General features: G+C 37.6%; 1 protein-coding gene across 8 annotated transcripts in view; it reads left to right on the forward strand.

Moving 5' to 3' along the window:
- LOC140474277 (kelch-like protein 5) overlaps positions 1–22,235 on the forward strand; it is a 150,093-nt gene that overhangs the window by 49,502 nt on the left and 78,356 nt on the right. For 5 of the 8 annotated variants that reach the window (XM_072567700.1, XM_072567713.1, XM_072567720.1 and 2 more), the window contains 3 exons: positions 6,044–6,229; positions 6,829–6,965; positions 11,864–12,060. In XM_072567700.1, the coding sequence (XP_072423801.1) occupies positions 6,087–6,229; positions 6,829–6,965; positions 11,864–12,060 (477 nt within the window). In that variant the 5' untranslated portion in view covers positions 6,044–6,086. The remainder of the gene's footprint in view (positions 1–6,043; positions 6,230–6,828; positions 6,966–11,863; positions 12,061–22,235) is intronic. The other 3 variants (XM_072567728.1, XM_072567735.1, XM_072567742.1) reach the window with 1 other exon arrangement.

A 22,235-nucleotide genomic window follows, 5' to 3' on the forward strand; every position in this document is an offset into this window, starting at 1 on the left:
AATATGTCCTAAGAAGTCCCTAAATCATCTGGGAAAATTTTGCTCTCGGGAGCTTCCAGTCAAAGAGAAGTCACCCCCAAAATTAGAATGGAATGAGATGGTGAGGAGCTGCTCATTTAGCCAGAGGCTAGTTTTCTCCTATACATATTACTAAAATATTAATTTATATATGCTGTTTTGTGCCAGTTTAAATTATGTGGTGTCTAGGAATTGAATGCTTTCCTTGTGTGTTATAACTTTAAGTTTTTAATGGACAGTTGATGGATAATTGGGGATTTTGATGAATTATTCTCATTCTTATTTGAGAGTCCAAATATCCCACATACCAATACAAATACAAGAGATATTGTCACTGCATGACTGCATCACATGGTAAATGAGTTAGTTAAAAAGAAAAGGTCGCTTCAAAAACCAAAATGTGGCCCTTGAGAGGGTCTAAAGAGCCTTTTGAGAGGGGAAAAAAATTAATCTTGACCTCCAATGCGAATTTAAGATTGTGTTTTTGGGAGATGCTGTTTTTTTTCTTAGAAAAAACATAATTCATAGAAGTTCATAGAATCCCTACAGAGTGGAAACAGACCACTTGGCCCAACAAGTCCACCAACCCTCCGAAGAATAACCCACCCAGACCCATTCCCCTAGTCTATTACTCTACATTTACTCTTGACTAATGCACCTAAACTACACATTCCTGAATACTATGGGCAATTTAGCAGGGCCAATTCACCTAACCTGCACATCTTTGGAGGAAACCAGAGCGCCCGGAGGAAAACCAGACATGGGGAGAATGTGCAAACTTCACATAGACAGTTGCCTGAAGTTGGAATCGAGCCTGGGTCCTTGGCGATGTGAGACAGCAGTGTGAACCATTGTGCCACCCCCCAATAACCTACCAAAATGCTTAGCTAGTCATCATGTTCAATTGCCTTTTAAGCAAAAAAAGCTTTACCAAGCCCCTTAAAATGTAACACTTTGTAAAATAGACAAAATTGGTCAATTTTCTTCAAGCACATGATCTTAATTATTCATGGGGGAAAGAGCAAATCTAGATTTTGAGTGCTTCAACTATCTTTATGATTCTGTTGCTAACCTTGTCCTAAATGGAACATGGATTTTTGTCATGACTGTTGGTCACTGTGGGACATTTCGAGGATACTATATAAGTAAATGCATTGTTTTAAGTTAGGGTCAAGGTTCAGGGCTAGTGAATATTGACTGGAAATATATAACTTTAACTTTTAATATTTTTCATCTTGTCAATTTTATTGTAATTTTGATCAACACCTTTTTTTAAAAAAACTAATTAAAAATAAGGGTATTGTGTATGAGTTGAGGAATTATCTTCAGTTGAAGTTGCCTCAGTCCTCACTACAATTTAGAAGCAGCAGTCAATTTTAAATCATCTTTAGCCTTAAAATTTTACTCTTTGAAGTGAAATTTTGCGGACAGATTTTGCCATCGGAGCAAGATCAGAACGGGGCTTTCAGTTGCCACCCATCCCCAAATGACCCAACCTAACAACATATTAATTATATAAGGTGGGCTACTGCTACAACCTCCACTACCAAAACAGAATCAGAAGCTCTTGAAAGCCGATAAGACACCTGCCACTGCACCAGAAGGGAAGTCGGACATGATTAAAGGAATATAAATGCTAATAAACCGCTTGGCCAGGAAGATGTGAATAAGGTTTTGGAAAAGCAAGGAGACAAATCTACTACTGAGCCTTGTATCTCCAGAAAACTTTTGGCATTGTACCAGAGTATGCTGCCAATTCCCACCACGCAGTCTTTCCCAATAACTTATGAGTTTGTGCCTTAAAGCTCTGCAAGCAGCTGTACCTTAGGGATCCAGTTAGATAAATGGTATTCAGGCAAAGAACATCTATCCTGTACTAGTTAGATATTAAAAGATTTCCCAGATCAAAAATATGTATTTCTAGTGCTAATGTGTGTCACTTTTGTATGCAGTTTGACCAGTAGCAATGCTTCTTACGAACAGGATCTTCTTTTCTGTGTTTGTACAAAATGGTTTTTGTTTAGGTAGGTGTTTATTTAAAATACCTAAAATGCAAAATGCTTTGGATAACATAAGTATTGGAAAGATTGCACAACATGTGTCAATCAACTTAAGTAAAAGCATGGTTGAATAAGTAACAGATATTTTGAACTTTGCTTTGTTTCCTACAAGGTAACCACCCTTGTCCACACTATTGCCATTATTTCCAAATAATTGTCTCTTGTTGATCAATGAATTCATTAACTTTTTTGTAGGATTTCATTGATCTATTCCATATCTATATCTTTGTGCACTTCACAATTCTCTTATTTTGTCAGGTTGTTGAAATGCCAGTGTTTCACTAGGCTATACGTAGTGTTCCATGATTCGCAACTCTGTCAGTCATTTTTCAATTTCGTGCAGAATATAGCATATATACTTGCCTATAGAGATGGAGGGAAACTTGGTCATTTTTCGTTCATTCTTATGCACATCTTAGTAACTGACTTCAGTATTAGTTGGAGAGGTTAACCGATAGAAACTACCAAAAAGAAACAAAATAAAGGGCGAGAGGTTTAAAATTAATACATTGTGATGTTTGGACAAATCTTGGCCACAAAATTTGATAGCACCATAAACAGGAGGCCGAGATCAGTCATAACTGGTGGACAATTTAAGGATGGCAAAGCCAGAGATGCCCAAATCCCACGAGTGAATTTTTAAAAATGTAATGAGTGATATGCCACAAAGATCAATGCTGGGATTTTTGCTATTTGTTTAAACTATTTGGATGAACCAACCAAAGGTATGGTTGTGAAATTTGCTGTTGATGCTGAGATAGTCAGGAAAAATAACTTATAAAGAGCATGTAAGCAAACAACAAAAAATGTAGATAGCTTAAATGAATGACAAGAATCTGGCAAATATAAGTATGTATGGAATATAATGTGGGAACATGTTAAGTTCTTCATTTTGGCATGAAGAATAAATAAAGCATATTATTTAAATGACGAGAAATTGCTCTGACGTAGAGGGATTTGGGATTCTTGTGCACAAATTGCAAAAGGTTAGTATGCAGAATAAAGCATGTAATTAGGAAAGTTAATAGAGTACTGTTGTTTGTTGTGAGGGGCTTTGAATCAAACGAAGGGAGGTTATACTTCAGTTATACAGTACATTGGTGACTCCAGATCTGGAATGCTGTCTACAGTATCAGTCACCTTTATTTTTAATTTGAGTTATTATTGTCTCACAAACTTTAGTGCAGTGAAAAGTTTTGTTTTGCGTGCAGTACAGGCAGATCATACCATATAAAGTGCATTAAAGCAGTATAGCAGAATACAATGTTATGGCTGCCAAGAAGGTGCACAAAGAGAAGGATGTAAGTGTGGTGGAAGCAGAAAAGATGTACCAGACCAATATTTGGAACACATGGATTATTTATTGGGGAAAGTTTGGACAGACTAGATATTTATCTACTGGAGTTCAGTAAAGTAAGATGTGACTTGATTGAAATACGTAAGATCCTGGGAGTTCTTGACCAGTTGGAACGGGAAAGGATTTTTCTTCTTTGGTGAGAGACCCTAGAATTAGGGATCATCGTTACAGAGATGTGGAGAAGGTTTTCTGAGTATCATGAGTCTTTGGAACTTTCTTCAAAAGGTGTTGGAAGCAGTGTCTTTGAGCATTTTTGAGGGAGAGGTAGATAGAATCTTGATAGGCAAGGGGTTGAAATGTTATCGAGGTGTGCGGGAATGAATGAATTGAATGAATGTATTAGCTTTATTGTCACATACTGAAATGTGTATGTGAAAATGGGAGTAATCAGATCAGCCATGATGTTTATTGAATGAATGTCTCAGGAGGCTAGATCTGCTGAGCAGCCTATTCCTGCTTCTAATTTCTATGTTTGTGTACTCATCACTTGTGATGGAACTATTTCCTATTAGAAAACTGGCCTGTGTCTCCAAATAGGCACAACTTTTGGGGCCTGCCATGAGCTTTAGAGGCAGTGAACAGTTGTCTGTACTGATGGCTGAAATGATCTTGTCAACTGGCAATTCCTCCTCCTGGCTCTGGATGGCGATCCAGCATGTGAAAATAAAATTCTGGGTCAGTGACACAGTTTAGTGAAAACAGACAGTGTCCAGTTTCTAGTTGGGCACCAAAGAAGCATCTCCAATCACACCTGTATCTATCTGCCAGTGTCATGCAAATGTGGTATTCTTCAGTTGTCTGCACCAACATTGCTAGGGTGTTGGCATTATTTGGGACTGTGTAAGGAAAGTTGTGTTGTGATCCTAGCATGACCTCTGTGGAAGTGTTGAAGCATTTAAGGATGTAGACAAGTAGGTTGTCTTGTTGCTTTAAATAGTGAATATATAACTGGGAGATAGAACCACTTAAAAAAAATTTAAAGTATTTTGGATTTTATAATTAAATACTTGAGTGACTTTTTATACCCAACATGGTATATTTAAAGATAGCCATTGCCTCCCAGCCGCACTGACTTGTCCCCCATTGAAAACCACAGCCTTCCTGTCCTTAGCCAATGAGGCCCTTTAAAAGGGCAGTTATTCCAACTTGACTGCAATTTTTTGGCTAAAGGACAGCAGTCAGCCGAACAGCTTTGAGAGCATGGGCAGTTGTCAGGAGGAAGAGGGGTACCTCCTCTACTCAAATCTCATGTGTCCATCATAGAACTTGCCCTTCACCTGTGCTGCCTATTCACTGCTTCTGTAATTATATTAATTACAATCTGATTTAAATCTCAAACATTTTTAAACTATTCCCTTTCACTTTAAGGGAGCCACTTTTACTGGTCTAGCCTTGTTCTGTTGAACAGATAGATTTAAAGTGTTGGAAAATTTGGTTTCTTACAGTAAACTTATAAGTTATCAAAATGCTTATCCAGCATTCAGTATCAAATGAACAAAAATCTTTTCCAATTAAACATTGGAAGACTGAAGCCTCGTTTACTGTTTTCCCCCTCCATGCTTCATTCCCCGACAATCAACTTCGGGGAAGATTCTAAGATTATGCCAATCTTTTTACAATCTTGGCACATTTAACATTTGATTCTGAAATGAACTTCTAACATCATTTGTACTAGGCTATGATCACCTATTTGCACCTCCATAATTTTGCTGACTTCACCCCCTTCCAGTTTATCGCTAAGGAACCAATCATCGTGCCTTTGTTACTTTTAGACTCAATTATTTTCTCTTGATTGCTCTCATACTAACCTCTGTATGCTTAAGAGCATCCAAAACTCCAAATCCGAGCTAACTAACCAATTTCAAACAAGCCTTTTCTCACCAAGTTCACTAATTGGACAGGTACATCGATAGGAAGAGGTTGGAGCGATATAAGTCAAATGCAGGCAAAGGGGACTAGTCTCATTTGGGAAACTTGCTCGGCATGGGCAAATTGGACCACAAGGTCTGTTTCCACGCTGTACGACTCTATATCCAGGGCCTTGCCTCCCGCCTGCAAACATCTGTAATCTGCTCGACACCATAACCTTTCTGAGATATCTATGCTCCTCTAGTTTTGGCTCCTTGTACATTCCTAATCATAGTTGCTCCACTGTTGATGACTATACCTTCAGGTGTCTAGGCTCCAGATCACCACCTCCTAATGCCTCTCTTCCTTTCTAACTCATTCTCCTTTATGACACTAAGTAAAATCTGTTTTGACCAAAGCTTCGGTCTTATGACATGATACTTATTTCTGCAATTTGGTGCAACATGTTTAATAATGCACCTGTGAAGCCTCTTGGGATGTATCATCATGTTAAAGACATTATATAAATTGTTGTTTTTAGGAAGTACAATAATAATTTTTCACTGTTGCTATTGATGAGTAATAAGAGCCACTTAACCACTGTTAAGGAAATTAAGAATATAGAAGTAATTTGGCTGAGGTTTAAAACATGCAAAAAGTGCATGTGTAGCACGGTAAAACAGTCTGCAAATGAGCTTGTTTATTATTTATTATTTCAGTCACAAGATTATAGTAGTGTTAATATCTGGTTTCTTCATAGCAGGACTTCAAACAGCAGCCAGACCTTGTCCTCGTGCCATACAATGGATCCTTCTGCTCCTGAAGAGTGTTTTCAGGCACTAAACCATGCAGAACAGACTTTTAAGAAGATGGAGAACTACCTTCGACACAAGCAATTATGTGATGTAGTATTGCTAGCCGGAGACCGGAGGATTCCAGCTCACAGGTGAATAGGAAATGTATCAATATCCTCACTGTTGGAAAGTCAATATTAGATCTAATCACTACATTTTGCACTAATATAAGCATTGTGTTTTTCAATCTTTCTGGAATTTGTAGCACTCAGTTGATGTTTGTTGAAATATATCATAAAGGCCATTGCAAACATTTAATAAAGTGCCTTTTGAGAAATAAGTCACTAATAATAAATAGAAGGAGGTTATGATTTTCCTGATCATTTTTATAGAATGTGTCAACAAGCAACCAATTACATTTTTGGAAAGTAGCATTTTACTTTGTGTTCGTAATAGTTCCCTAGACACACATACAACCCTTGTAATCATCACTCTTTTCTAAGTTCTCAAATCCTGTTTTCTTATTTTCTCATTCGTATTCTGTATTTTATTTTGCCACTGTTGTGCTATGTCTATATTGAAAGAAAGCATTTAATATTCGGTTTTTCTTTCCCGTTGGCAATGAGAGGAAAAGATATCTGAAAAATGCATAAATGCTCTGCAGCTTGACACTTCATTTAAGATGGAAGGCTTCACTATAGATAAACCTATAGCTGGAAATTATAAATAGGTTTTCTTCTTGTATTCCCAGGTTGGTTCTATCCTCTGTTTCAGACTACTTTGCTGCAATGTTCACAAATGACGTAAGGGAGGCTAAACAAGAAGAGATAAAGATAGAAGGCGTCGACTCAAATGCATTGTGGGCATTAGTTCAATATGCATATACAGGTGACTACAAGCTACTGGATAAAGTTGAAGTGTCATGTTTGATAATTTTGTAGAATTCTCAGTTTGCACATTCTGGGTGAAATAACTGTCACTATTTTTAGTTTTAAAAATTTTCTGTACAACAAATTTAGTACTGATGGTTTTATATCTTTTGGATAGACGTATTAAAGAAATTGAACAGAAGTTCCCTTTTGTGAAAATATATTAGGAAAAAGAACCAAAGGAGCATATTAGTAAACAAAATCACATTGAAAGCCTATAATTACATCTGACTGAGACCTATATTGCCGATGCCTTTAAGTTCCAAAGAAGTGTCACCTTGGACTCAAAACATTGACTTTCTATCTCCCCTCACAGATACTGCCACACCTACTGAGTTTGTCCAGCATTTTCTGTTTGTATTTTAGATCTCTTACATCTGCGGTACTTTGTAATCTCAGCAATAAAGGTAGTCAATGCAAATGTAATTAGCATCAGGGATTTCCTTATATTTTCATCTGATAGTCTACAATTTATGATAGCAGATTAGAAACTTACTGGTCATGAACTTAAACCTCACCATAATTAGTTGTGAAATTAAATGCATTGGATTTCATAATTTTAGGCATACAGCGCAATATGACTTTTAAAGCAGACGGCTTATCCTTCAGGGAAAGGAACTGTCTGCCACTATTTGGGACTCCGTGCAACCCCAGCCCTATATTGTTTTGTGGACAGATACCCTTACCCTTAAGGGTAGCTATGGTTGGGCAATTAATTTTACTCACCAATATCATTGTATCAAAAGAGCAAAGTTATTTTGAAAACACATAAGGGTCAATGCCTTCTTAAAGCCAACTTCAGGTAAAACTCCTGTAAAATCAAATTCAATAGACTGTATTCAGATGGCTGAAAAGCAGTCCCACGCCAGGTCCTGTTTTCGCAACTCCCAAATGTCCAAAATTTAAGAGGAGATTAATAAATATGTGTCAAAGGTACTCTGAATTTCTTCTTGAAGCATGGGTCCATAAATAGTAATAATTTGGAGGAACCTGTTATCGGTTGTTCAAAATGCCCATTAACTGCATCAAGCTATGAATCCAAATGCCTTAATGATAAAGCAGAGTAGTGGCAGAGAAAGAACAAAATTCCTGTATCATGCAATCCACTACATGCTATGACATCCCGTCTAATGGGCACAAAGATGTGTATTGAGAATTGGCCTGTTCAGTTAGATTAAAACCCAGGAGAGAGTTGATGTCATTCTTAAATTGAGGGATAGTTGGCGATGGGGTCTACTGCCATCATAGCCATTCTGATTTTAAATGGGAGATGAGGAAACAAAATGAGTTTTGTAGAGTCTTTAGAGTTTCTTGAAAGTCAGTCTCACAAACTCCATTTGACCATTCAAGCAGTCAACATATTTTACAATGAGATGGGAGCAGTGTACTGTTGCTGTGGTTCCATTACTCTGTGGCTTTCAACATTAAAGGAAAATAATATATCGAAGTCCCAATATGGCTAATGGCATGCTTTCTCTATAATAGACTTAGAATGAAATGACCAATTAACAAGATTTATTTAATAAACATATAATTATCAACTTGTATGAATAAAACTCTTTCAAGGAAAATTGTGAATTTATCAATACGCACAGTTCTAAATATGAAAATATAAATGCTTATCCCCCTCTAAGTAGCCCAAAATATACATACACACACACACACACACACACACACACACACACACACACACACACACACACTCTGCAGGTAAAGGTAAATAAAATAGATTTCTTCTTCAATTGATATTTAATAAAAAATCAGACAAAATGTTAAGGCAGTGAATGTTTCAAAGTCTTTAAATCCTACAGATATGGTCAACTCACTAATCCTGCATGTTGTCTCTGGGATCTTGGCAGAAACAGCTTGATTAAGAAATACAATATTGATAAGTTCTTTCTGCCACTCTTCCAGAAGAACAACCAAACTTCATCCTGATCTTACAGCAAAGGTATTTCAGAATGAGGAGACAGGAGCTGAGCAGCTTGTTCTGTAGCATGTTTTCTCCAACTGAAATCCAATGATAAAATTTCCTTTAAGGAAGGAAAACTACCATCCTTCCCTTTCTATCCTATGTGTGACTGCAGACCCTGCGAATGTGGTTGACTGCCTGTTATCAATCTAGGAAACAGAAATGGCAACGACAAACGCAGTGCCATCAACCTGCTTCCTTGTACTTTCTGAAGAATTTTATTTCAAATACATCTTGAAAAATCCAGTAGATAATGTTTGTTGTCCAACAATTTGGATGCCAAGACATATTTTTAAAATTAATATCGGTGGATATAAAACTAATTTCTGTTGGCAATGCATTGCAGAATCGAGTTGATGCTGGAAAAGCACAGCTGGTCAGGCAACATTCATGGAACAGGAGAATTGACATTTCCAACATAAGCTCTTCATCTTCCTGATGAAGAGCTTATGCTTGAAACGTCGATTCCCTTGCTCTTCGGATATTGCCTGACCAGTTGTGCTTTTCCAGCACCATACTCTCAACTCTGATCTCCAGCATCTGCAGTCCTCATTTTCTCCTAATGCATTACAAACCCATATCAGCATTGAAGCTCGCTCCTTCAGCATTAACATTTAGGATTAAAACTTGAACATGATATTGTATCAAGTAAAGCTGTTCCCTCTGATTATGATTGAATTTATCGTGTCAAAAATCATCAACAATGAATTGGCTTCCAGCTCCTTCCATAATGTACGTACATTGTGGTTGGCTGCAAGAGTATCCAATAAAAACAGCACCCAGGATATTGTAGAGCAATCAATTTTCAGATAAAACGTTTGAAGGCTTGTGCCAAAAAATAATCTTTGGTTTCATTTTACTCCATTAAGTAGCCAAAACAAAAATCATGAGCAAAAAATGTGTCTAGATTAGCATATGCCTTTGGTAAGACAAGTTAAATATAAGCAATTGAATGCAATACCAATATTTTAAGAATGCTATATAAACTAAAACTATTTCTGGTACCTGTACAACATGTCACTGTATGGAGCCACTGCTGCTTGACACTCAAAATCTGGTTTATTTTTCTTTCCCACTGAGACTAAGGAAGAGCAATGAGCTTTGGAGAGAGAAAATAAGAGATTGATGATAAGCTAGGTATGGCAGACAACAAAGGGATTCAAACATAATGATGAATAGAACGTGCAAGGCACTCATTTAGGGCCAGGGCATGAGCAAGCAAGCTATTACTGAGAGGAGAGGGAATGTAGTGACTAAGAATATACTGGATAGCTGATATGGGAAAAGGGCAACTAATGAGAGTGAGAGAATGTATGTTCAAGTATTGTCAGTAGCAGAAAAAAAGCTGTAATGGAAGATGCAAAGTGAACAGAACATCTGTGGTTAAAATGATATTTGATAAACCTTTTGTAAACATAATGGACCCCTCAAATTTCAAATCTAATATTGATTTTCCTTTTTTTACACCTTCTTTGCAGCCATAACTTTTTATACCTCACTGTGTTCAATCACTGGATGATCTTCATGTCTTTGTATGTTATGATCTGCTGTATTACTCTCAAAACAATCTTTTCACTGTACCTAGCTGCAGGTGACAATAATAATAAATCAAATCAACTTGAACGTCTTAAAAGGTAGATGATTAAAAAGTGCTGATGTTGAAAAGGAACTGTGTCCCCTTATTCATGAGCATCTAAATGCTTGCATGCAGGTTCAGCAAGATAAATTCTATCAAGTAAACCCAAAAAAAAACTGCAGATGCTGTAGAAATTCAACTGGTCTGGCAGCAACTGTGGAGAGAAAAACAGTTACAATTTTGAATCCAGTGATGTATTCTTTTATTAGGCCATTATTACAAAGGGATTTGCGTGCAGCTGTAAAGTGGTCCTGCTGCAATTGTATACTGTCTTAGTTTCCAACTGGAGTATTGTGTACAGTTGTTGCTTCCTTGTCTGAGAGAGAATATACTTTCTATAAGGTGAATACATTTGGAAATCCACTAATCTCTGGGATGGTAGGATTGTTTTGAGAGAGAGACTGAGGACACTGGACTTACATTGACTAGAGTTTTGAAGAATGAGATGATTTCATTGAAACTTAGAAACTTATCAGATATGACAGGATGAATGCAGAAGGAATATTTTCCCTGGCTGTGTATCTAGAACCAGGGGACTGTATCTCTAGAATTGTGACATCATTCAAACTGAGTGAAGAAATTGCTTGTCATGAGTGGTGAATCTCAGAATTATTTAATTAAAGAGGGCTGTGGAAGCTCAGTTATTAGGTATATTCAAAACAGAAATTAATAGATATCTGGAACATATTGACATCAAGGATTTATGGCTAATGCAGGGACAGTGATGAGGTAAATGATCTGGTTGAATGTTGGTGCAGCCTGCTTGGGATGAATAGCCTACCCTTGTTCTTATTCGTCCAGAATAAAGTGATACAAAGAAGCATATTAACAATTGCTGAGTAAATGCACAATCTACATTAAGGTTAAAACCGTATTATGTGCCTTTGAAAAATAGACATTTTGCCACCGATACCACAATATATCCTCAGACATTTTCAGACACTTCCTTCCCATCTTCTACCATTACACGTACTTATTGATGTTTTCATATGTGTTCAGATTAATTCTGCATACTGTTTACAAAAAAAGGCTGTTTACTGAAAAAACAGTTTTTAAAAATATCTTTACTCAGCTGCAATTATGAATTCATGAATGTCGAGATATTTATATTCTGAAGAAGTAAACTAAAGAGGCAACTGCTAAACAAAGTGCTGTAAAATTTATTTTGCATGTGCTGAAATAATTTTGTTACAGTAACACAAATATATCATATATCTAACAAAGAAATTATATTATTTGTTTCTTTTAGGTCGTCTAGAATTGAAAGAAGACAATATTGAGTGCCTATTGTCCACAGCCTGCCTATTGCAACTCTCTCAAGTTGTAGAGGCATGTTGTGGATTCCTGATGAAACAACTGCATCCATCCAACTGTCTTGGAATTCGATCATTTGCAGATGCTCAGGGTTGCACTGACCTGCATAAAGTTGCACACAACTACACTATGGTATGTATCTAGGCTGGATAGTTACTGATAGTCCGTAATTATGGATTAGATAAATCATGGTTTAGTGAAGGAAGCATTTTATTTTAAATGTTATAATTTTGGAATATATTAATCCCTGGGTAGTTTTGCAATCAACAGTTCTTTTGGCACAGCATAATAATAGTTTTAGAACATAAACTACAGTTTAAAGTTAACTAATGTGAAAATTAACCTACTTATGAAATTATTACAATGTTGTTTGAAATTCATATTTTAATCAATAGCTAAAATTAAAATATAATTAAAGGCATCTGCAAGAAATGGTAATGAAAAGTGTCATATTTCTGTCAAAAAGGTATTTGTAAACATATTATACATGTACAATGTCAAATTGCAATTGTGTAATACCCTTAAAATATTCCAAGCCACCTCAAAGGGATATTTTAAACGAAAATGTGACAATAAACTGCCACAGGAGATATTAAGTCAGATTATCAAAATTATTAGGTAGGTTTTAAGTTGTGTCTTAAAGGAGGACAGTAAAATAAAGAAGTGGAGAGGTGTAGGCAGGGAAGGGCATGGGGCCCTGGCAGCTAAAGACATGGGCATTAATGATAGAGCTATTAAAATGTGGGATGCTCAGAGGCCAGATTTAGAGGAGCAACAATATCTTTTAAGTATTGTGGTCTTAAGATTATTAAAATGAGACTGAAATAATGTTAAAAAAGACATGTGCAACCATGGAGGACCTTGAAATCAATGATCAGAATTTTTTTTCAACTTGATAAGGAGGTGACGTAAATCAGTGTGCACAAGGTGATAGGTGACTAGGACTTGCTGTGTGATTTAGGGAAACTGCAGTTCTTGGGGGTAAAATGTGGCAGTCAGTAGTGCATTGAAATTGTCAAGTTTATAAGTAATAAAATGTTGTATGTAAGTCACCACAACTTGCCTTTAATTGCTACTTTTTAATAAATCTCACAGACAACCAAGTACTGAAACAATGAATTAAACTTTATTGCATGTAGCAGTCGAAATAAAACCCCTGAAGCAAGTTAAGCCTCGTAACTCAACTTGGCTATTACTTGATTAATGGTGGAATTTAGCTAAGTTTCCAACTAACAGTGTCTGTCTCTGGAAGTGTCCAGGGTTCAATCCTTGTGCAATGTTGTTCCTTGAAGTTCTGCTGCTGAATTGTTCTGGTATTGGATTCTCATACAGATTTTTATCCTTCATGTCTATGATGTGATATTGATGATTCTTTCATCCACAATGTTACAATTCTGCAGCTTGCCGCCTTATCAGAAGTAAATTCCTTTTGTTCCTTGTTACATTTGGTATTTACTGTTGTTTGATGACACCATGTCCTATGATTAACTCCTTAAGTTCTCCTGTAGGGTAATCAGTTATGTTTGTGGCATAAAGCAGCCAGTTATCAAGCAGATGTCAAAACAGTTTGTTCACATAGTTTCAACATCCTCTTTTCCCAGACATGGCTAATTGCTGTCAATTCCTGTATAAGTTGGTCCCTGTCCATTAATAGTTTATTCCAGATAGAGTTATTGCTGCTTCTTTTCATGAGTAATGGTTTATCTTTGTTTCTTTCAATCCATGGACAGTTATTAAAATTCTGAAATTTATAATATCACAAAAGGCTTTCAGCAGCTGACGAACTGTGACAGGCAAAGTTAACCATTGTCACTGAAGTGGAAAACTTGGCATTAGTGCTGGCATGAATGCATTGTTGGAAGCTTATCTTCAAGTTAAATGTGACATCAAGCTTCTAAACAGACTGGAGAAGATTAATTTTGGTAATTAGGTACCAGAGTTTGGAGCTGGCATCAAAAACAATTGTATCAGTTTCCCCAGTATTTAATTAAAGGAAATCTCTGCTTATCCAGTACTGAAAGTCAGACAAGCAGCCTGGTAATTTCAAGATAACAGAGGAGTCAAGAGAGAAGGTGGTGAGGTAGAGACGTGTTGTCAGCAAACAAACTAAAATTCAGTTTGTGTCACCAAGGGGCAACGTATAGGTGAAAAGTTCAATGAACCAAGGATGCATCCTTGGAAGATCAATGCCAGAGATAATTCTATTGTAGCAGGAATTGAACACATTGCAAGTGATACTCTGCTACTTGCTTGTCATTTGGACATTTAATAAACCAAATGATTAGATTAATCCATTTCTGTTGTACAGAACCTATAGATTGAACAATTAAGGTTGTGTGTCAGATAATTTTTTCAATTGAGAATCAAGCCAAATATAATAACTTGAAAGAGAAAGTAATGAGAAAATTTTGACCAGCAAGAGAGAACACGGAAATAGAATGATATAGAACATAGAACATTACAGCACAGTACAGGCCCTTTGGCCCTCAAAGCTGCGCCAACCTGTGAAACCAATCTGAAGCCCATCTCACCAACAGTATTCCATTTTCATCTATATACCTATCCATTGACCATTTAAATGCCCTTAAAGTCGGCGAGTCTACTACTATTGCAGGCAGGCTGTTCCACACATCTTCTACACTCTGAATAAATAAACTACATCTGACATCTGTCCTATATCTATCACCCCTCAATTTAAAGCTATGTCCCCTCATGCTAGCCATCACCATCCGAAGAAAAAAGCTCTCCCTGTCCCACCCTATCTAGCACTCTGTTCATCTTGTATGTCTCAATAAAGTCACCTCTCAACCTTCTTTTCTCTAATGAAAACAGCTTCAAGTCCCTCAACCTTTCCTCGTAAGGCCTTATTCCATACCAGGCAACATCCTAGTAAATCTCCTCTGAACCCTTTCCAAAGTTTCCATATCCTTCCTATGTTGCGATGACCAGAACTGTATCCAATACTCCAAGTGCGGCTGCACCAGAATTTTGTGCAGCTGAGTTTTGTATACAATATGGTGATCGTCAACTCAGAAACAATAAAAGTAATGAAATTTGTAATACTTCATGATGTTCATTGTATCAGTGATTGTTTTTATGAATGTTTGAAACTGACTGTCAACAGTTTGCATTAATTGTAAACATATTGATTTCAATTTTCTTGAATAACAACTGCTGGTTCATTTGACCTGACATTCTTTAATCTGGAGGCAGTACCACCAAGAAGAACATCTTGGCTAATAGAGTGCAAAGACACTGGCAAGGCAGGAAAGCAGGAGACAGAAGGTTACTAGCACACAAATATGGAAAGAAAGAGAAGCAGATGTGCAAGAGTTGGAAAGAAGTTAAGTAGGAGTCATGACAGAACCCTGTATATGCAGAAATTGCTGTTGTGTGGAATTGATTGACTTCTGAAGATATTGATGTTAAACTCAGAAGATGTGTTTAGATTAAACAGGAACCTACGGACAAACTGGCCTACTAACTCCATTAAGATTTTGTTATTTTTGTAGTCTCCCATGGAATTTATAGTTTGTATTGATTATGATTCACCTAGTTAACATTACTTCTGATTCACATTAATGTAAAACTTGCAAAAAGTGATGGAGGTGGACAGTTCTTAATCGATAAAGAGATCAAGGGTATGAGAAAAGGCAGGAGAATGAGGTTTGAGAATCTTATCAACCATGATCAAGTAGTGGATAAGTATGAGGTCTTGCATTTTGCAAAATCAAATCAAGATAGGAATTTCATGGTGAATGATAGGACCTAAAGAGTGTAGTGGAATACAGGGACCTTAGAGTTCTGGTTCACAGTTCTCTGAAAGTGGAGTCAAAAATACACATGACAGTGAAGTAGGCTATTGGCACACTGGTCTTCATCAGTCACGGGCATTGAGCCTGGAAGCTGGGAAGTTATGTTGCAGTTGTACAGCACATTGGTGAGGCTGCACCTGGGAGTAGTGTGTTCAGTTTTGGTCACCATTTGCCACTTCTTGGCCCACTTACCCAACTGATCAAGCTCCTGCTGCAATTTCTGATAACCTTCCTCACTTAAGTCATTTTAAGAATGCTTGGATAGGACTTTGAAGTTGGAAAGAAATAATTTGTGAATTTTTTGTCACTTGAAAAGCTTGCAAACTGCTGAAACAAGTGACTAGTTGCCAAAGATTTTCATCTTACATTCTTCAGGACAAATACAAGAATGCTAAATTTCAACAATTTATGCTATAGGAGGAATGGGTTGTGATTGTTTGACATATCAATTTTGGATGTAGGTTTGCGTGCTGAGTTGGAAGGTTCATTTTCAGACATTTTGTCACCACAGTAGGTAACATCATCTTCAGTGAGCCTCCACACTAAGCACTGCTGATGTTTCCTGCTTTCTATTTATATGTTTAGGTTTCTTTGGGTTGGTGATGTCATTTCCTGTGGTGATGACATTTACTGTTCTTTTTCTCAGGGGATGGTAAATGGGGTCCAAGGCCATGTGTTTGTTGATGGAGTTCCAGTTGGAATGCCATGCTTCTAGGAATTCTCGTGCGTGTCTCTATTTGGCTTGCCCTAGGATGGATGTATTGTCCCAGTCAACGTGGTGTCCTTCCTTATCTGTACGTAAGGATGCTAGTGGGAGAGGGTCATGTTTTTTTTGTGGCTAGTTGATGTTCAATTAGCCACAAAAAAAATGACCCCCTCCCACAAGTATACTTTCATACAGATAAGGAAGGACACCACTTCAACAGGGACAACACATCCATCCTAGGTCAAGCTAAACCGAGACATGCACGCGAATTCCTAGACGCATGGCATTCTTACTGGAATTCTATTAATAAACACATTGACTTGAACCCCATTTACCACGCCCTCAGAAAAAGAACAGGAAGTGATGTCACCACCAGCAGGAATCACCAGCAGTGCTTCGTCCAGAGGCTCACTGAAGGTATTACGTAGTATGGTGACGAAACATCTGAAAATGAACCTTCTAGCTCAGCGAGCAAAACCTACACCCAGGACCTCAACCTGAACTACAAATCTTCTCAAAATTTGCTAATGTCAATTTTTATTGACTGAGGCATTACAGTGGAGAAAGCAATGGGAACTAGAAGTTCCACAAGCTCCATGATAATTCCAAAAAGCCGCATGGTTTGAGCATGCATCTTTTGTTTGTTGTGAAGGAGACCCTCTGTGTGAATGTATGTCACATGTAGTGTACATAAATGAGCCAATTTACGAGCACAGTGTTTGTCTTTAATTAGCATTAGCAAGTATGTAACCCTATCGTGTGATCATACTTTAAAGTAAAGGCTTTGTTTTGGGTTTTCTAAGTGCAGGCTGGCTGAGTATCGTCTATACTCTGCCCATTGAAAACAACCAAAGGAACATGCATTTGGTCGTTAACAACTCATGATTGAGTTTAGTTTTAAGTTTATAGGTTCAGTGAATACGAATTCAGTAAATGGTCACCTGTCTTTTTTATTGTGATGCAATGCTATGTTAATAGTGTCCGTCAATGGCATGTTTGCAAATGTGGTCACCTGATAGTGAATCTATTTCAAATTACCTGGGAAAAGCAAAGTAGACGGCATTTATACACTTAATGGTATGGACCTGGGGAGTGCTGCTGAGCAAAGAGACCTTGGAGTGCAGGTTCATATTTCCTTGAAAGTGGAGTCGCAGGTAGATAGGATAGTGAAGAGGGTGATTGGTATGCTTTCCTTTATTGGTCAGAATGTTTGAGTACAGGAGTTGGGAGATCATGTGGCTAAACAGAGGCATGCATGAGAATTCCGAGAAGCATGGCATTCCAAGACTTTTGGAATATTGTGTGCAATTCTGGTCTCCTTCCTCTCTGAAGGATGTCGTAAAACTTGAAAGGGTTCAGAAAAGATTTACAAGGATGTTGCCAGGGTTGACGATTTGAGCTACAGGGAGAGGCTGAATAGGCTGAGGCTGTTTTCCCTGAAGCATTAGAGGCTAAGTGGTGACCTTGTAGAGGTTTATAAAATCATGAGGGGCATGTATTGGGTAAATTGACAAGGTCTTTTCCTGGGGCTGGGAGAGTCCAGGACTAGAGTGGATAGGTTTAGGGTGAAAGGGGAAAAATTCAAAAGGGATCTAAGGGGCAACTTTTTCATGTAGAGGTTGGTGCATGTGTGGAATGAGCTGCCATAGGAAGTAGTGAAGGCTGGTGCAATTGCAGCATTTAAGAGGCTTCTGAATGGGTATCTGAATAAAAACGTTTAGAGGGATATGGGCCAAGTGCTGGCAAATGAGACCAGATTAGGTTAGGATATCTGGTTGGTGTGGGAGAGTTGGACCGAAGGGTCTGTTACCGTGAGGTAGATCTCTATGATTCTCTGTTTCTATCTCAAAAATTTGAACAGTAAATTAAGGAAGTAGTTTTGTGCTTCTACTATGCAGTGGCTACACGAGTGGGATTTTCACAAACAGAATGTTGCTATTGGTTGAAAAAGAGCTTCTACCTTCCAAACAGTAACATTATGTATGAATTTGTATCAGTATGAGTGAATCATACAATATGTTCCTTCAGTTGCTCATAACAGCATGATTATTAAACATATTGAACTTGCCCCTGATTGTAATGCCCAAAACTAAATGTCCACTGTTCGATGTGATTCCATAATTGGCAGCACCTACTGAACAAACTTGTGTGCTAAAGCTACACAAACAACAAATTCAAGATAATCAGTCAATCTCCTAAAGTGGGCCATTTATGCTTGCTAAAAGTGACATACAGTCACATGCAGGAATGCATTGGTTGCAAGCAAAAGGTATATATTCAACCTTGGAGCTTTTCTGAACTACCAGGCAGCTTGTGAAATCTATAGTTTGTGTTTTTCCCATGGCAACACCTCAACCAAGCAGAGTAAATTTGCCAGCCAGTCAGCACACACTTTTCTCCTGTAGTTTGAATTGTGATCATTTGAAATTTGGCATTCACGCATGATGAATACAGAACAAGAATATCACGTCGACCAATGTATCTCCTTATATGGGGGAGTGACAAGCTAGTGGTATTATCACTGGATTGTTAATACAGAGACCCAGGGATTTCAATCAGGCCTTGGCAGATGGTAGAATTCCAATTCAATAAAAATCCAGAACTGAGAGTCTAAATGAATCTATGAATCCATTGTCAATTGTTAGAAAAACGCTTCTGGTTCATTAACGCCGTTTAGAGAAGGAAACTGTCATATTTACCTGGTCTGGCCTACATGTGATTACACTACAGCAATGTGGTTGACTCTTGCCCCTCTGGACATACAGGAATACTGGCCCAGCTAGCAATATCGTAATCCTGTGAATGATTTCAGCAATATACTACAAAATATAGGTTCATTTGTTCTGTGCACCTCTGAGCTGTGCTATGACAAATCTCCCAGTGAGGTTGCTCAGTTTGTTTCACTTACCTCAAATCATTAACCTGTCAGGTAAGGAACGATGAACTAGCTCCCTTTCTTTATTCACTCATTCTCTTGTTTGTTCACAACAAGGTTGGTTGACAACTGATCCCTTGTTCTTTCTCCTACATTCTGAATGTACCTTTTTTGAAAGAACCAATTTAACCAGTCCTGAATTGACACAGGAATGAGTTCATTAGTTATTAAACATAAGAGGAAATAACACCACCCCCCCCCCCCCCCCCATACACACACACACACACACGTTCAAACAAAAAGAAAAGAAAAAAGGATCAGTCTGAGTCATTCCTAAAGTGTAGATCTTAGAATATTGCAACCATTACATTGGATGGTATTGGTAACATTTTGAGATTCTTGGCTTTGTAGGTTGATTGAAATTCTTTTATTCCTGTCTGTTTCAATGGTGGATTCCTGCCAGCATTGAGTGAGCAATTGGTATTGCTCTTTGACCTGCAATGCAGGGGTAGATAATGGCAATCCTCAAGCTATGACCTTCATGATAGACTTCACGAGTTTACACACCAGTGTGTTGGGTCACTAACACACAGGTTGTCACTTTGTTTTTAACCTTTATTCTATATACCAGAAGGGTAAAGCACAAATGTGTTCAGGCGATGACTTCCTGCTGCAAAAGAGCTAGTCAGTCTCTTGTTTTTTTTTGTCTTTCTGTTTGATATTTCCATGACTCTGTACAGGTGTGAAATTCCATGGTACCACACAAGACTCTGTCAGTCACTAAATTTATATCCATAATCCTCTTTTGGTAATAGCAGCCACCTTTTGAAAAAGGGAAGAGCTCTTGAGATCACTGTGTGAGCTGGTTAAGAAGTTGGAAATCTGGAAGGCTTTGTGAATAGTTCAGGGATGCAAAATAATTGGGTATTTTACCAGAAATGCCGAAATCAAGAATGAGGATGTTAGCGGTTGGTTAAAAAGGAACACTGGGAAGCTGTATCATCAGCACTGTTTAGACAAGAGGGAGCGGGGCTTCATAGAAATGTGCTTTACTTATGTAATTACACCTGTAAAATGTGATGGTGAAAGCCATTATTGTTTTGACTCTTGACCCAGATTCCATGATTAAAGAACAGCATATTGTGACCAGCTATGTAGTGCCACTTATATGCAGAGAGTGAGTTAGGTGTTCTGTAGTTGTGTATCTTTGTTGTATTGACTTTAAAATGAAATTTACCTTTTTATTTGAAATATCATTTGTCTGTCAATCTGTGCATAATTTATGTTGACTCTGATTCCTATTTCTGTCAATGTTGCAAAAAGTAAAATCTTGTTGGTAACTCTTTCATTTTTGCATCGTTTTGATCGATTTGGTTATTTTGGATTTCACATTCTACCACAGGGATTGTAATACTGTAAACTTCCAATCATCCCTGATGGAAGAAGATGCCAGAAGTCTGGACAGTGACAAATTCAACATCCTTTATTTAAAAAATGGTGTAAGGATTTTCTTCATAATCACAGGTCGATCAGTTTACGTTTAGCAGTGGATGCTTGGATTAAAAAATGGCTTAAGGCCGTAAAACAATGACTTGTGGTAAAATGTTGTTTTCAGACTGGAGGGTGGTAGAACATCATATTCCTAAAGATTTAATACTTTGATATTTCCTTGATCATTGGATATTGGAGTCAAATTTTAAAATTTGACTATGGTACCAAGATGCTGTAGACCACTCAACTAAAGTAGCACATAGATTCATATAGCTCAAAAACAGACCCTTTGGTTCAACCAGTCCATGCCGAATATAATTCCAAACTAAACTAGTCCCACCTGCCTGCCCATGACCCATATTCCATAATCTTTCCTATTCGTGTACTTATCCAAATGTCCTTTAAATGTTGTAATTGTACCCACATCCACCACTTTCTCCGAAAGTTCATTCCACATATAAGCATGTAAAACATTAACACCTTATGTCTTTTTTTACATCTCTCTCCTGTCACTAAAAATGTGTCCACTCATCTTGAAATCCCTCCCATCCTAATGAAAAGACACCTATCATTAACCCAGTCTATACCCTTCATGATTTTATAAGGTCACCTCTCAACCTCCTACATTCCAGTGAAAAAACTCCCAACCTATCTAGCCTTTCTTTATAACTCATACCCAGCAACATCCTGGTGAATCTCTTCTGATCCCTCTTCAGTTAATAAAGTACTTTCTGTAACTGAGCGACCAGAATGGGCAGACAAGTGCACATTAAATGTCTTGCAGAGAAGTGTGATATGATGTGTTTTGGAATAAGGAGAGGCAATATTGGCTAAATAATGAGTGCAGGGACAGAAGGACCTGGGATTCCTGATTATAGATCTTTAAAGGTAACAGAGCATATTGTGAGAGCTGTTAGCAAAGCATGTGGGATCTTGCAAATAGAGGTATTGAATACAAAAGTAAACATGTTATGTTGAAACTTTATAAAGCTGTGGTTAAGCCACATTCCGAGGAATATGTTCAATTAGGAAGAATGCAGAGGTCCTTGAAAGGGAGCAGTAAAAGGATATTAGAATGCCTACAGCTGTAATACATTATAGTGGCAATATTGTTAGAGATGGAGGGGAGTTGTCAGTTGAGGATGTAGTAACATGATTATTTTACTGAAACCAAGGACTTCAAGGGGAATTTCAACAGAAATCTGGAATTGATTCAGATAAGGTAGATGAAAATTTTCCCATTGGCTGATGGTACAAGGACTAGTGGGCACAATATAAGGAATTGGGCAAGAGATTGAAGCGGAATACACAACAAAGACATTTTTTAATAAGAGGTAATGACCTGCAACTTGCTGTCTATGATGGGGTATTGAAGTGGAAATGTAAAGAAAATTAGAAGGAGAGTTGAGGAAAATAAGCT

Source organism: Chiloscyllium punctatum, chromosome 1 (genome assembly GCF_047496795.1).
Source record: "Chiloscyllium punctatum isolate Juve2018m chromosome 1, sChiPun1.3, whole genome shotgun sequence".
Lineage (NCBI taxonomy): Eukaryota > Metazoa > Chordata > Chondrichthyes > Orectolobiformes > Hemiscylliidae > Chiloscyllium > Chiloscyllium punctatum.